At 42.6% G+C, this 16,235-nt stretch overlaps 1 protein-coding gene across 1 annotated transcript in view; it reads left to right on the forward strand.

The window, feature by feature from the left end:
- The window catches only part of pappaa (pregnancy-associated plasma protein A, pappalysin 1a), a gene marked incomplete at its 5' end in the record, with an annotated part of 78,850 nt that overhangs the window by 21,891 nt on the left and 40,724 nt on the right, over positions 1-16,235 (forward strand). Inside the window, 4 exons of the mRNA XM_079290165.1 lie at positions 654-1,155; positions 9,921-10,049; positions 10,165-10,256; positions 12,760-12,956. Of these exons, the coding sequence (XP_079146291.1) occupies positions 654-1,155; positions 9,921-10,049; positions 10,165-10,256; positions 12,760-12,956 (920 nt within the window). The remainder of the gene's footprint in view (positions 1-653; positions 1,156-9,920; positions 10,050-10,164; positions 10,257-12,759; positions 12,957-16,235) is intronic.

Consider the following 16,235-nt stretch of genomic DNA (forward strand, 5'->3'; position numbering starts at 1 on the left):
TTAGAGGTTGTAATGACTGTGCTGAAGTGAGAACCCTGCACAGGCCCCCTCTCAGAAGGTACACACCTCCGTTCTGCCTTTCCTCTGCAGATAGACTCGCAATGAACTCTCAGTTTCACCTCTACCTTGATGTTGCAAGACGTGTAGATACGCTAAAAATATCCCGATACACATTCTTGATCTGTCAGCATTCATCAAAATGAAAATTCATCAATTTGGACAGCAATGACTTTTACCTGTCTAAGATTGATCTTTCTGTATCCTTTGAGGAATTCAAGGACCTGTACCAAATACCATTTGTATCCATCACTACATGTCTTATTTAACAATTATTACCAGCTGTGGCAGCGTGTGGCTTGTATTTCTTTCACCTTGTGAGTTTACGTGTGTCATCATTGTAAAATGTGGTCCTGGAGACGCCTACTGTGGTGGGAACTACCACAGAAGCGGTTTTAATTACTTTGCCTGGTGTCTGTATTTCTGTCTGTGGACTGACTTTATGTGGCCCAATTTGGCGTCGCGGCAAGGGTGATCCCCTTGCAAGATGGTCTCTAGTTCATGATGTGAATATAGTGAAATGAATAGGTGACTTTTGCTGATTGCATCTGATTTATATTCAATGTAAATGTGTTGTGTCTGTCTTGTACCCACAGGCCCTCCAGATGTGGAGCAGGTCTGTGAGCCAAGTGTGCGCACTTGGAGTCCAAATGCAGGAATTGAGCAAGGTGTCGTCGGCCTGTCGGAGTGCCCTCTCCAGGGCTGCATGCTTCAGCTAGAGTTCCCCTACCCGCTGGTACCAGACTCCCTGACCGTGTGGGTCACCTTCTTCAGCCCCGAGGAAACAGCACTGCCGGCTATCCATAACATCTTGATCCTGACTGTCAGTGGGAACAACATTTCATTGGGCCCCAGTAATGTCTTCTGTGACACCCCACTGACTCTGAAGCTAGACATAGAGGAAAGGGTCTATGGGGTACAGTTTTTCACCATGGAACAACACCTAGAGATTGATGCCACCCTCTTGGCATCCAAGCCAGACTGCATGCATTGTAGGCATTGCCAACCACTACGCTACCGGCTGTTGCGCCAACCACCCTTCACCCATGCACAACATGGTCTGATGTTGAATGAACCTACCCGCCGATATACAGACAGGTGAGTGACCTGGTAGGTGAATACTTTCATGTATATATTCATGTCTTCCTGAGTTGAGAAAAAAAACAACATCAAGTAAAAAAATTTTTTTGTAGAAAGACCAATCTTTCCTCCGAGCAAAGGTGGATTTTTTTTTTTAACAATTGGTTTTACCCAGTCTTTTATTTTAGAAGTTGAGAATTGCTGAACACAGTTTAGCTCCCTGCTTCATAGTGATGTAATCGCTTTGGACACACTAGCAAGAAGGTGTTTCTTTATCTGTGGAAACTATCCACGAAAATATGTTCTTGTAATACTAGATATCCTTTTCAATACCCCCAGGAGCTCGATCAAGCCACCACTGCTTCTGCAGTTTCTAATCTACTGCTAAACATTTGTTTCCTAAGTCACAGGTCAACCATTGCCCACATTTGTTTTTTCCCATGTTCCATGAAGCAAGGTCAAGCAGATGGCTTGTTAAAGGTATTATCTGCACACTGTGGTGAGAGTTAAATGCTTTGCTTTTGTGGAATGTGCTGAGTCGATAAAGATTGTGCTATACATGGCACTGCTGCGTGTTGTGCCATCTCACTATCGTTCCGTCAGCGTGGTTCACATGAGAAGGAAAGTGCTTGATAAGAGCCAAAAGGGTGAGTATGCATGTTATGCGAGATGGAGTGATGAGACTTAAGTTCCATAAAGTGTCCGCACACGACTTCCTGGTGGCAATGCTGTGTCCGAAGGCTGTCTGCAGTAGGGATTCATTTATTTGGGGGTTTTGGCAAACTTCCGTGATCACTGATGTGCTGGAGGTAGTTTCACTGCTGTGGTGCATTTCACTAGCTGTGGTTGCATTCCAGTGGTTTTGGTCAGTGGCCCTGGCTGACTATTTTCTGTGGGCACATGGAATCTTATCTCTGTTAAATGGTGTGATAAGTTTAATAGCAAGTATGTGTGTTCTAACCATTAAAGTCTTTAACTCAATGAAATTAACACTAAGTGTAACAACAACACAAATATATGATAGATAGATAGACTTTATTTCAGACTCGGGGTCCATAGAGACGGATGCATAAAAATACAGACACAAACAATAAAAGTACATCGGCCTAGCAATGCCTTACAAAGAGACAGCTGCACCACAGCTGGGACTGGTAGCGTGTGGTGCTGAACCTTATGTTGGTTAAAACAACTATGATCCCATTTTCAGAGTCATTCAGTCGACAGATGAATTTGTGCATGAAATTCTTAAAACTGATTGGAAAGTGTTGACTCGTGCAGCCACAAACATTTCACCAGCACTACTCCATCTTTGTCTCTTTAAAAGTATTCTCATGGCGTCATTGTACGCTACTTGAAGTCTCTGCAAACTCTTTTTTTCTGTAGTTTGACCACAAGTGTGCAGTGTAGAGTGGAGTACAATATGCTCTGAACAGAGACATCTTCACTCCATCTGTACACAGACCAGACTTGCGTGAGAGACTGTTTGCTTGTGCATACATCATACCACATTGCCTGGAAATGTCGTTATCATCAGACATGTGTTCTGTTAAAAAATGACCAAGATATTTGACTTCACTACAGACACCAAGATTATTGTCAGACAATTTGAAGTCAGGGAAGTTTAGACATTTGTCCTCTTTAGTTCTACAGATCAGGACAGCACTCTTACTGGCGTTGTATTTGATGTCATGTTCCACACCGTACACAGTACATATAGTGAGGAGCTGCTGAAGACCAGCGCTAGAAGGACTAAATCACCTGATCATCTGCATACATGATGTGATTAACCAGAGTATCTCCTATCATGCATCTAGTAATGTCTACCTGAGCAGAGAATGAAGTCGCTCTCCCTCTACGTGTGTTGTAATCTGAGCTTTTACTTGCTTTGTTGATATGGCCGGGATGGCACCCTTTTAGCACCGTTAGCTATGAGCCGCCACTCGCCGTCGCCGTTGAGAAGTATCTTGTGTCTTGCACCTTTTAGATAAAGCATTTACCTAAAACCAGTTTGGAACAAAACATAAAAAGAACAATTTACGAGATAAAAACACACAATTGAAGGAAACGTGCTATAGGAACAGTTTGCAGTTTTCTTTCAATGTTTTGAGTTATTTCTGGTTGTTGATCAAACAGACATTAGCCTTTATATCTAACTTATAATGTTGATAAAGGGGAAGCAGTTTGTGAGTGTATCACTATGCACAAAGGTCTGTTTGCATGTCATGGCACTCCCCAAACCAAGTAAGTGAAATGCAAACAGGTTCCAGTCCGTAGTACTGATGTGGCATTCTTCATCCCAAAGAAAACTTTCTACAAGAAAGATACCAGCAGGAGCACCAAGAGTCACTCAAGAAAAAACAAAGAGATATTATATTGTATATTCTGGGATCTGAGTTGAAGATAATGCTCCATCATCCTCACTCTCTGAAAACAAACATAACCTTTGACTTGGTGGAGTAAAGAGCAAAGTTCACCTTCGATGTTTTAACATGCCGCAAATCCAATGTGAAGTGCTCTGTTTGACTGCCTCGGTGCAGCTGCTGAAATGCTTTTGTTGACCACACAGTGAGCTGCTTCTTCTTGCAACATGTTTCCACGGGGTTGGATAGAGTGATGGAGGTCCTGGTTTAGGTGACTGATTAACCTGCCACTGGCCTTCATTTGAGCAGGGGCAAACTGAGCAAGAGGACAACATGACGATCTTGGCTCCAACCATGGGTGGCGGTTAGTTTGGAATGGCTGAGGGCTGGGAGGTCAGCGTGACAGAGTAAATTATGGTGGGGAGAGTAAGAAGGGTCAAGTGAAGATGAGATGCTTGGGCATCAGGCTGGACAAGTTGGGGGTAAATCATCGCTAGGCTCAAGGGGGGCAATAGGTGATGGAAGAGAACCTTAGGGGGTCGAGAAAGTATGAAGAGAGAGGGTAGGAGGATTGAGATAGTTTGACCTCATCCCTCAGAGGCACCCCCAGCCTATCTGCTAATCCTCATCCTGATGTGGGTTTCAGGGCTGTCATTCAGTCAAAGCATATCACAGAGCTGATGTGAAGAGACCTCCCAGCCAAAAGAGAGAGAGGTTACCCCCCCCCCCCCAGCATCATTACCACACCACACCCCTCTGTAATCTGACTCTACCCTGGTTCTGCACAATTCTTCCACATTATACCCTCCATCTATCCCTTAACTACTCTGCTGCTAATTGAGAAATTAGACCACCACATGTCACCTCTTAAAGTGAGGATTCTAGATTTGCCTATTTGTTTCTTTAGCGATACACTTTCTGGCTATTCTGGTGATAAATAGCGCTGCGCTCTGGCAGTCATCATTGTGAGTATCATCCGCCTGTGTCAGAAAGGCGCCAGTATACTCTGACACTGGCTGTTTCAACCTCCTTTTATCAGTATTCAGTATTTCCGTCAGTAAAACACCATGAAGGCACTCCAGGAGCGACTATCTGAAAATGTGTGCCCTTTCCCAACCGCGATAGATATTTCCTGTCTAAGCAGTAATTATTTTTGATTTGATGTTACCAGACTAACTTTGTGTCATTAAAAGAAAATTAATTAATTAGAAATTAATCAATATTTTAAATAAACTATAAATGTTTTGGCAACCCTTATTTTTTTGATTCCTTGTAAATTTTCAATCCCTCTCATCACTCATTGATTTTACTGCTTAACAGTTTCTTCTTTTCATAACCGACCACCCCTTCCCTTCTCCATAACATGTTGGACATTATAAATGAGCCTTGCGAAATCCTCCTAATATGAACCATATTCATGAGTTGCAGACATGAGTGGACAGTGTAGTCCTCGTGGGTAGTCATGGGTTGTCTGGTGCACTTACCAGAAGTTCTCCAGCCTAGGACAGGAAACAGACAAACCATATAAGAATGAATTGGGAATACGCTAAGAAATTGGATGTCAGAAGTGCGGGTTTGCGGTTGTGTTGGTGGGGATGTTCAAGAAGAAAGTTGAATGTCTTGGGCAGAGGGCTGCACTGTTGATTTCTGTGTCTTTTTCATGTTAAGATAACAATTAGCTGAAGATTTAGGCAATTAGCAGACCTATCCGCAATATTGCAATAATTGCAATATTAACAGCAAACTTCACCCGTCTTGTATGTTTCTTTTTTAAATCACTTATTTTAGGTCTAAACTTGTAGCATTGGCTTGTTAGCCATACCATAGGTATAAAATGAATAGCAGTAAAACCACAAATGCATGTTAGCTGCCAGAAAGAGCATAGCCCTGTTTGTTGTTCTTCATGCTCAATCAAAGATATTTTCTCAACTTCCCTAAATGTATCTGCTTTTCCCATCTACGATCTCTCAGCCAAGACCAACAAGCATGCTCACACAGCCTCGTGCACACACTAGTAGAGACAGGAACACACACAGATGAACACAAACACACGGCAACTCTCTTCTTGCGCTCAGTAGCAGGCACATACATTAGCACATGCTTCCATGTGTAATCACCTGGTGCTATCAAAGCACTTTGAAAGGCACATTACAGTGCCTTGCGTCTGAGTTTGAGCATGAGCCAAGATAAAACCTCTATTCCTAGAGGGGTCTCGAGAAGAATGTCTGGATGTACAAAGAAGCACCAATAATGAAATCTTATCATGTGACATCTCTGCGACTGGAGTAAAGTCCTTTGTAGTATGAGCTGCATCTCAGATCACTTACATATCTTATCTGATAAGTTACAGATACAAAGTGTGGTATTATGAAGTCTGGTTGGTTGCTTGGTTGGTTGCTGGAAGTCATGTCACAGGATATTGTCCATTACATACACACACGTCAAATATGCCGATATATATATATATATATATATGCAGCCCAGCCCTTCCTCTACTTCATTCTTCCCTGCTGCCAACTGCAGCGTCAAACACAGCATGGCTATTAGCGGTGAGGTCAGGTGGAATCAAGCATGCACCTAATTGGGAACAGGTTGAGAGCTACATTTAAAGAGTTGTTATCACGCTATGAGGAGTTGCACTTTTGACCCTTTAGCATTATGACAACCAGGTAATGTAATATGTTGCTTTTCAGAATACTTAGTCCAGCACAGGATGTCAAAACCCTACCAGTGGAGTGGAGCATGGATAGGTCCTTGGATCTGTATACATCTGAAATAATCTCTGCAATCTGTTTAGGAACACTTGGTGCCATGGTGCGAACTCTGACAAATTGACCGTGAAACAGTCAACTGCTTCCCATGTGAAGCACAAATGCCTACACAGGGCAAAGTTGTTTTTTAAGTAGGTCGTTTGTCCTCCATAGCCGACCCAAACATTTGATCTGGGACCATAGAGAAAGGCCCCAGTGCCCTCTTTTTAGACAGGGCAGGTGAGTCCAGAATCATGACAATGTTGACTGGTTTTTAGTTCTTAGCCTATTTACACTAGAAAGAAAATCAACCTTGACTATGGACGCGAACCACAGCCTGTGATCTGGGAGGCAGTGGTTGTGCGCTAAGTCAGCCACCTCACATCAAGCTACATCCTCATTTGCTTCTGAAAGCGGACTGTCAGTATTCCCAGGACTGCTAGACATTGCTTGTCATGAAAATGTGAACGTGCAAACAATGCGGCCATTTTTCAAATGTGCCCCTAACCTAAATATGCAATTCTAGGTCCTATTTTAGAGGTCACCATTGATTCTTCCCTTTTTCTCTTTCTTCTTTTGATTCTTTCTGTGTTTTACCTCCTACTCAGCCGGATCTAGCCACTTGTCTCTTTGTTCTTGCATGACCGTGTCTCTCCGTGTGGCCTGATCAAGCGGTGCAATTACTTTCCTGTGCATTGGATTACGAAAACCAGAGTTTGTCGTTATCCATAGAAATGAAAGTTCATGTGCCGCCTTCCTGCAAAGCAATATATCTGTTTCTCTTCTTTCCGCCTATTCTGTGTGTTTGCTCTCCTCAAAGATAAAGTCTCCCACAGCTTGACTTTTCCAGGGGTTAAACTAATTGAATTAGGGGGGGGGCATGTTTTAGTGAAGCCTGGAGTTACACCGGCATGAGCCAACATTGCAGAACAGGACATGCTAAAGTATCAAAGAGAGTCTGTCGGGTCAAACATTCTGCGTTGATAATAATAATAAAGCCAACATCAATATCTCATCCTAGGCACACATTTTGCGTTTTGTTACCTTTAGGTCCATTAGTGTTAATAATTGAGTACAGCTAACTTGAACTTGGTCGACTTGTTTCTGCCGGGAATGTGATGAACAAACACAAGAGAAATGAAGATGAAGCGAAAAACCGTAGTCAGAAATGTCATGAAGAAAATACTCTTTCTTGTTGTAAATCTTTTCTTTGTGTTTGTGTGGAAAGGAGCACGAGTGCATGTATGCGCAAGCAAACGCTCACTTTACCACCTTTCTTGCAATGCAGTGCATTTGGGTGAAAATGTTTGTACACGGGTATGCAGAGTACCTGCTTATTTCATTCAACCTTTGTCTTCGTCGATGTTTTTTGAACACTCGACTGCAATTACATAAAGGTGTGTGTCCAGACGTTTTGGCTGGGGTTGCTCAAGTGGGGCACAGACGTATGCAGGGATGGCTTTACAAGCCCAACATTTTCTGGCTTGTTTCTAAGCAAACATGGCATTAATGTGAGGATCAGATATTCTCATGCAACTGTAAGTGGCTATCTTCAAACATTGTTTTTTTTTCCCAATGTGAAAAGCCTTATTCTGAGGTTGAAACAGGCTGCGACACTTTAGGCAGAGAGGAGTTTCTGTTGTATTTTGCAACAATTTTTTTGTTCAATGGTTTCTAATCACTTTTAGACACAACACTTAAATACACGTGCTCGTGTCTTGAGGGTCTCTTGAGCAGCGGTGATAAAGCCAGTGTTGTGTCTATGTTTAACTGTATGTCTATGCAGCCCAGCAATGACGCACTTAAAATCAATGTTGCGTGTGTGCCATCATGTATTTGTATGTGTGTGTGAGTCCCTTTGTGTAACGGACATAAGAATGTGTGTATGGCCTCGTACTCATGTGAGCAGTTCAGTCTCCCTGCATTCTGGTCACTGCATTTACCACCTTGAAGAGGGCATTCCAAAAGTAGGTCTGTAGTACTTGATGGGCTACATGAAATGATCTACGGCTAATCGGTCATATTTACCCTCATTTACTGATACCTCATTTTTGCCATGTACTTAACCAATACTAGCCATATTTATACACAACAATTATGCATTCCTGACCCCTTACGCATCGAATAACATAAAGAACACACAGCATGTATCGCGCTCACTCATTTTCTCTATCGGATCTATGTCGCCTCTATGGCGCTCTATAGAGCCGATATAGTCACGCTTACCAAAACCTGATTGTTTGAACTCTGACATCCATCCATCCATTATCTTTAACCTTATCCTGTTCAGGGGGTGGAGCCGATCCCGGCTGTCAGTGGGCAAAGGCAGGCAACACCCTGGACAGGTCACCAGACTATCGCAGGGCTGACACATAGAGACAGACCACCATTCACGCTCACATGCACACCGACGAGCAATTTAGAGTAATCACTTCACCAAAGCTGCATGTCTTTGGACTGTGGGAGGAAGCCGGAGAACCCAAAGAGAACCCATGCTGACACGGGGAGAACGTGCAAACTCCACAGAGAGGGAAATACCGGGCCCTCTTGCTGTGAAGCGACAGTACTAGCCGCCACACCACCATGCAATCTGCAAAGAATAATGTCTCAACCTTTGTCTTCAGTCTAGTGAACACACTCACACCCGCACACACAAAATGTACGGTCAAAAACTCTGAAAGCCAAAAGAGGAAACCATGAAGGAGAAACCATGACCATAAGAGACAAATCAAGCTAGAAAATGAGAAACCAAAACTATGAGCAAAAAGAAATAAATGACAACTCAAAATGGAAAGAAAACTGTGTACAACATAGCTGCAAATGAGAGTGCTGGTGTGAAAAGCAGTTTTTCTGTTTTTATTGTTTATAATAGTCAAAATATATGAAATAATATGTGAAGTTCTTTGCTTGCCTTTGCTTGTTAATTTGAAAAATAGCCAGAAAAATAGCCAGCATCCAACAGAAATGATGAAACCTGATGGCAGTACAAGAAGAGATCAGAGAGAAAAGAGTTAAATTAAAATAATAATAAAAAACAACTAATGTCATGACAGCACCCTCACTTGCACTCCTGTTGTCTCTCATCTACAGTTTTCTTTTCTTCAGTTTTGTTTTGTTGCTTTGCTTATGGTTTCTCATTTACAGCTTGGTTTTTATTTTATTTTCGTTTATGGTTTTGGTTTTCTCATTTATGTTTTTTTTCCTTTCAGACTTGTTTTTTTCAGACTTCCTTATCATGGTGACTCAAGAAACCATCATGGCGACTTACACCGACAAAGTGAGTAGTCCCCCAATATTTCCCCTGACCATTGTGTACTCATCACGATGGTTCCATGGATCACTGTGATGAGGAAACAAAACAAAGCTGGACCCAAAGCGGGTAAATGCAGTGACTGGATAGGTAGATGTATGGACGTGTGCGCTGAGACGGGTTTTCTAATTTGTGTCGTGCTAGTGGTACCTGAGATACATAAAGATAAAGATTGCTACCACACACACACACACAACAGAGCAGTAGTCCTCTCGACCCGTTCTCCACAGGCCTGGTCCGATTATCTTTCTCAGCTGCTCTATCCCCTTTCTTTAGATGTGGTGTAAATCACACATTTCTTCGAGGCTTCACATTATTCTGAAATATTTGGGCATACTGTGATTCTTGCCTCTCTCTGTGCAGGGATGTGGCGCCACATGTTGAGTACACTTACCAGGTCCAAACCATCTCCGGCCGGAGTGAGAGTGAGCCCTCCCCACCTCTGATACACGAACTGGGAGCACCCTACTGCGGAGATGGACGGATCCAGAGGTAACAGGCACTTACATTCACACTATCAACATAAATGCATGCACACGGATGCGCAATGAAGCATTTTCAAAAAAATGTATGGATGTTTTCTGAGTACCTTCTCCTGCTATTTCAGTGCCAAAGGAGAGGAATGTGATGATATGAACTCGATGAATGGGGATGGCTGCTCCAGTCAGTGCAAGAAAGAGTCCTTCTTCAACTGTATTGGTAAGTCCTATGGACAAAGTCGTTGCCATGTTTAAAATTCAGTCACGTATTTCTTTCCCTGGATTGTTTTTAAAGAAAATACTGGAAATGAAAGAGAGTTGTGGCGAAACACGTAAATCAGGATTATCAGTGATTTATTGAGTGCAAGGTTGTAGGCAACGTCCCTCTCTCAAGCAAGGAAACTATAAATAAATACTCAAATAACTGAAATGATCAAATGGAGCAAATCTGCAACTGACTAGACGGGGGTATAGGTGATCCTAAACAAAATATAACCTTTAAGTTGGTAACGTCTATATGAATTGAACCATTTGTATGGAGCGTGTTTCACGATGAACACAAAGCAGAGTTAGACATGGTCAGTGAGGACAGCTGGTTGAGTCAGCATCGATGTAGACTCTCCGCTGGCGGGTTTTACAACCCAATTCCGCTCCCTGCTAATTAGTTTGGTGCGGCACTTAATATAGCGGACCCTCCACGCGAACTGAGTGGAAATGTTTAAGGAGAGGGTGTCGGGGCCGGATTGGATTTTGGCCAGAGAGAAAGAACTGACATATCCTGCCCTCTTCGATAGCAAACAGGGGGAACAATTAAGAGGACTTGATTGACATACCTCTGCCACTTTGACTGCCTTCTAAAGTCACACAAGGAGTCACAAACAGTTGCAAGAGTGGGAGGGGTTGTCCTAACATATTTTATTGCCCAAAAGTAAATAACGTGTACATGTTACATGCAACATTGCGATTTGACCATCAGTTCATTACGTACCATTACAGTTCTGTGTTCTTCTGTGCCATGGTATTATTTTGTCTGTGGATTTGACTGGCTATCAGATATCATCATCACTTTGACCTCCTGTTAAAAAATAAATAAATCTGGAAGTCATTATTAGGGTGAGTCGTCTGATTTTATATAGTTGAGTGACTGGCATCTCCTACGTTGTTTTTTTTATGAACAGATGGATGTTTCCTGGCCAGTTCCCCTGCTGCAGACAATCATTTTGCCCCCCTGTTGTGATTGCGTGTGTGTGTGTGTGTGCATGTACAGTACATGCATGCATGCACACACGTGTCAGCCTCTGTGAAGTGGCCACTTAATTCCTGTCAGATTGCTAGATGACTGCATTTGCTATGTTGTTTTTCCACCAACTGCAGTGCTCAAGGGTGTGTGTAAGTGTGTGTGCGTGTTGTGTGTGTGTGTGTGTGTGTGTGTGTCTGATATTGTCTGAGAAAAGTTGTAGTTTTGCACAGAAATCTGACACTATAATGATGGGACCTTCTGTCCAGCTGTCTGGATGTGTGAGGGAGTGCCTGCTTGTCAGTGTGTTGGCTAGTGAAAGAAGGGAGTTGGATGGAAATGTATACTGTACAAGAGGGCCAGGGTGCTACAGTCTGGATTAGCTTCAATAAGCTATTCACACGATTGAGCCAAATTACATCTGAAATTGAGGAAATCAACAAAGTTCTTTTCACATGACCCCACCTGGCTCAACAATCCCAGTGGTTATGTCTCAATTGCGCTCCAAGCCACAGTAAACACAGGTGCAGATAAAGCATAAAGGAAAGGCAATATGCTTCAACCATATTCACCCATGCTAGCGGTCAGAAAAGTGATGGTTGTGGAAGGTCAGATTTTCCCTGCGTTGACATGTTGTATGTGTAGCTTGGGTTGCTTTCTTAAAAAAACAAAAGAACAATACTGTTTGCTTTGACAGCTGCTGGACCTTTCTTTTCTCTCTCTGTCTATCTTCCTTCATCTCATCGCTCTGTCTTTCTCCAAATGTAGGGCTCTCTTCTTTTTCTCTTAGACTCAATCACCCCTGTCCATATTCAGCGTATTCTGTATGCCCCCTCAGTAGCCCCTCGTTTTACCATTGCCAGATCACAGAACTGACTTGAGTTTTTGGCTTTGCTGGAGAGGGCTGGAATTTCGAGAAGGAGGCCCCGGCCAACTTGGCACAGAATGCCGCCTTTCCCCCTAACTGGAACCCCACCGGCTGATACTGCTTTAGCTGAGGGCTGAGAGCAATGAGGCCCAGGCAACCTCCCTGCTCTGCTCCCTTTCCCTCCAGTCCATAAGCTTCCAGTTCCAGACATTAACTCCAGGTGGAATGTCTGTTAGAATAATGTATCCTCCTTTTTTCCTGCACCTTTTATCCCTTACCTTCCTCCCCCTTCCTCATCTGGCCCTCTCTTCACCTTCCAAAATAATGGAGATAGTAGAGAATAGTATCCTGGAGGCTCAGCGGGTACACATGTTCTATAAAAATAGGATGAAGAAGGGGAGTGAGTCGTAAAGTGTTTAAAAACTCCCCTGTATGTCTTTGTTCAAATGAAAACATCCTCCAAGAAAGAGCAGGGTGGCGGCGCTGATATGTAGAATCGGACTGATATTTTAGCTGACCTAAAAAGTGAATTTACTGAAAATGACTATCCAGATAAAAAAAAAACTGATAACTGTTTATTTGAAATTGTCAATTTTTCTGTTGTCTGTTTGCCTGCAGAGGAGCCAAGCCTGTGTTACTACTATGATGGCGATGGGGTGTGTGAGGACTTTGAGCAGGAGACGGGTGTCAGAGACTGTGGCCTCTACACTCCCAATGGTTTCCTTGACCAGTGGGCCTCCACTGTCGAAGTTTCCCATGAGGAGAAGCCTTACTGCTCTGGTGAGGTGACTGCTGGATACCCTGCTGTTACGAAGGTACGGGCATACACAGTTGATCCTGTATGTATATATATATATATATATATGCAGTGTATTTTTCAAATTTTTCTATTACACATAACAGTTTCATGTACGTTTCACGTCACAGCTTAATAGCAATACAACTATGTACACATGACATCAAATGTTTCATCAAACAACCAGTCAGTCAAAGAGTCCTCTATCCCCTCAACACATTGATCATCATGGATCATTACAGTACCAACAGACATTCTCCTTCATTGTTTGGGGTATGGTATTTGATTTATTGATAATTTGATGCTGTTACTCTCTCATCCATAAATGTTTTACACAATCATTACAACGAAGCCCCAATTTTTGCGATACAGTTGCAAAAACAACTTCCTTTGCTTGTTTGCCAGTGAAGTAATTTTACAGATTGGGAAATTGAATCAGATGTCTCTTGAGGAGGGTGCAGAAGTTTGCCGCTCTCATTAAAGTAATGCTTATCGAAGACAAGAGAAGAAGCCATTGATTCCATGTAAGCCTGGTGGACGCATTGATCCGCTGTCGCAACGCAGAAAGGGACTGATTGCCCAAAACATTAGGGGGAGGCTTACATTCATGCACACACACACACACACACACATACATATCTTCGGACACATATAAGTGCATTAGGGCTCAACCTTATTTAATCCCCTCTCCATAATATGGATGTTCAAAGCTACGGAATGTTGTTGAAGTATTCTATCTTCTTAAAGCCCTCTTCATTATTTCAATGAATTATTGGTATTTGTTGTTAAAACCAAATGTTAAAACAAACATCCTGCATCATTTTGCCCTGGTGTTAAGAGTGACATCAATATCAATATGCTCATTAATACTTTTACCCCTCCAAAAGAGAGACGAGCCTCACATCTCTACACTGGCAGTGCTCTCTTCTGTCTCTTCTTTCTAAATGCATATTGTTTCCAAAGTCAATGTTTGTTCGTGTTAAATAATCCTCATCTCAATAGTGTCAAAAATAATCATGTTTATGGTTCTTTCCAAAATTAAGCAGACCAAATAATGTGTTGTTGGAAGTGTGTGATGTTTGCTGTAGAGCTTCCCACTGCTGATGACACATTTGACAAGGCCAAGGAACGAGTTGTGGTCCGGTGCCTTGCTGATGAACACTTTGGCAAGGACTTACACAAACAAAAGGAGTTTAACCAACATAATTGAATGTATTTGATATTTGGTATGGCACCACTTCTGTCCGAGCCTGTGGTCCAACCAACAACATTGCAGATGGTTTATTCTCTGAGAGAAATTACACCAGTGGAACATGTTCACATAACCATCAAAAATGATTTCTGCTGTGAAGGACACTTTGTTCATAGGAAAATCACTGTTCCCGTAGAGAACACACTGTTCCCCAAAGATCATGTGTGATGAGATCACCTCATTACAAGGCCACCGGAGTGCATGTGGACGTTTGGAAAATGTCCAAACACAGGTTAACCAAACACAACGGTCTGTCTGTCCTTTTCACTCTATATCTTCTGTCATACTTCTATCCGCTAAATTGTGAGTTACATTTAAAATTAGGTCCTCAAAGGCAATTTTTCTCACCAACATCAGTACATTCCCTGCCCTTTATTTTCCCACTCCAGTAACATGCACTACAGCAACATCAAATGCCATCTCTTCAAACGAAATTAACATTGGTGACACTGCATCCTTGCAGTGTCGCATACGCACGCACAAACAACAAATCTGCTAGCACAAGGTGCTCGCACAATGGTGCATGCACACAATCATGCTCACTTGTTTGCTTATTGTAGTCCTTCTGAAAACAAAGATAACAAAACACAGCCTCAAATAACTGAGTTGAGATTCTTGTCCTAAGCAATTGTGCAATTGCATGCATGTGGCTATGGCGACTGTCCTGGAGGCGCCTGACACACATGAAGCATGCGAGGATTGGTTCTGGAGATGAAGACCAGGCTGTGGGCTTGCCTTTGTTCATGGATCCAGTTTAAATGTGGCCACTTTAGAACAACATATTAAACACCACAGTGGCTGATCAGTAGCAAAACAACTTTATTGAAGATGTTACCTATTTGAAGAGGCTTTTGGTGAAGTCTCACATCTGGTATTTTAATTGCTGTGTTCGCAAACAATAGCTTTGATTCCAACCAGGAATCAGCCATAGTGTGCCCAATGAATCGTCTTTTTTTTAAGCATCTGGATCACATTCCCTATCTAAAGTACTTCATCCTATTTTTTTCAGTTGGTTGGCCCATGTTTACATAAGGGGTTTGATTTTCCTTTGATTTGTTGGTGGAAAGGGATGTGAAAGGCCCATGCGCACTTGACGTGAAATCCAAAGTTCAAGCCTCAGAGCTGCATAGTTATACTCTGGTATACTCTTGATCTAGAATCTTTGTTGAGATTTTTATGTAATTTTTCTGAGCAGTGTAGCACTGTGGCTTTGCAGATGCAAACTCGCATACAGTATTGCCCTTGACAGAGATTTAGTGTTGGGGTAGTAAATTGCTCGGAGACTTAGATGAATGTCAACAGTAATAAAATGGCGAGGATTGAGAAAGGTAACTGCAGGGCTTATTTTCTGTATTTAAACAAGACAACACTGAATACATTACTTCTTGTGTACTTTATATTTGTCTTGGAAAATTAGTATGAGCTTATCTTATGAAGTCACCTCATTGCAGCTTGTGATATGGTAGAAATATCAGCTTTGGTGTAAACTTGCAGCAACCTGACATTAATTGACTTCTGTTGTGTTGGATCATAGTTAAATGTTGATATGTGAAAGAGAAGTGTGCGCCTTCTGCCAGTAACAGATCATTGCTGAAACGAAATCCAGGGTGCATGCTGTACCGTCTGGGAAAGTGCGTAAGGCCTTAGTCCCGTTTTTCAACGACAATTGAGTTCCCGAGTCATTTCAAGAGAACGCATTGGTGTACAGAAATGCATGCTGGTGTTAGCTCAAGACAGTGTGCTGTAGTTACCTTTGTTTTTTTCTTGCTCTTATCCTTTACATCAGCATTCATCATCAGCAGCTAACAGTGCTAACAGCAGAAACAGTGCAAACAACGGCAACAGTGCTGATGAAGCTAACAGTGTTTACCTCGGGGGAATCGGGGTTTGGGCGCTACGCTTCCGCACAGACGGCATGGGTTGGGACGTCGTTATCAGAGGTAACCGCCGTATGGGCGCACTGCAGAGCGGCGGCCATTTGCTAGCCATTGGGGTAAAACAGAGAGAGACTGGCATGCACAAAAAAGCATGTGACTCAAACTATTA

The sequence above is a fragment of the Melanostigma gelatinosum genome (genome assembly GCF_949748355.1).
Source record: "Melanostigma gelatinosum genome assembly, chromosome: 18".
NCBI classification, from domain to species: Eukaryota; Metazoa; Chordata; class Actinopteri; order Perciformes; family Zoarcidae; genus Melanostigma; species Melanostigma gelatinosum.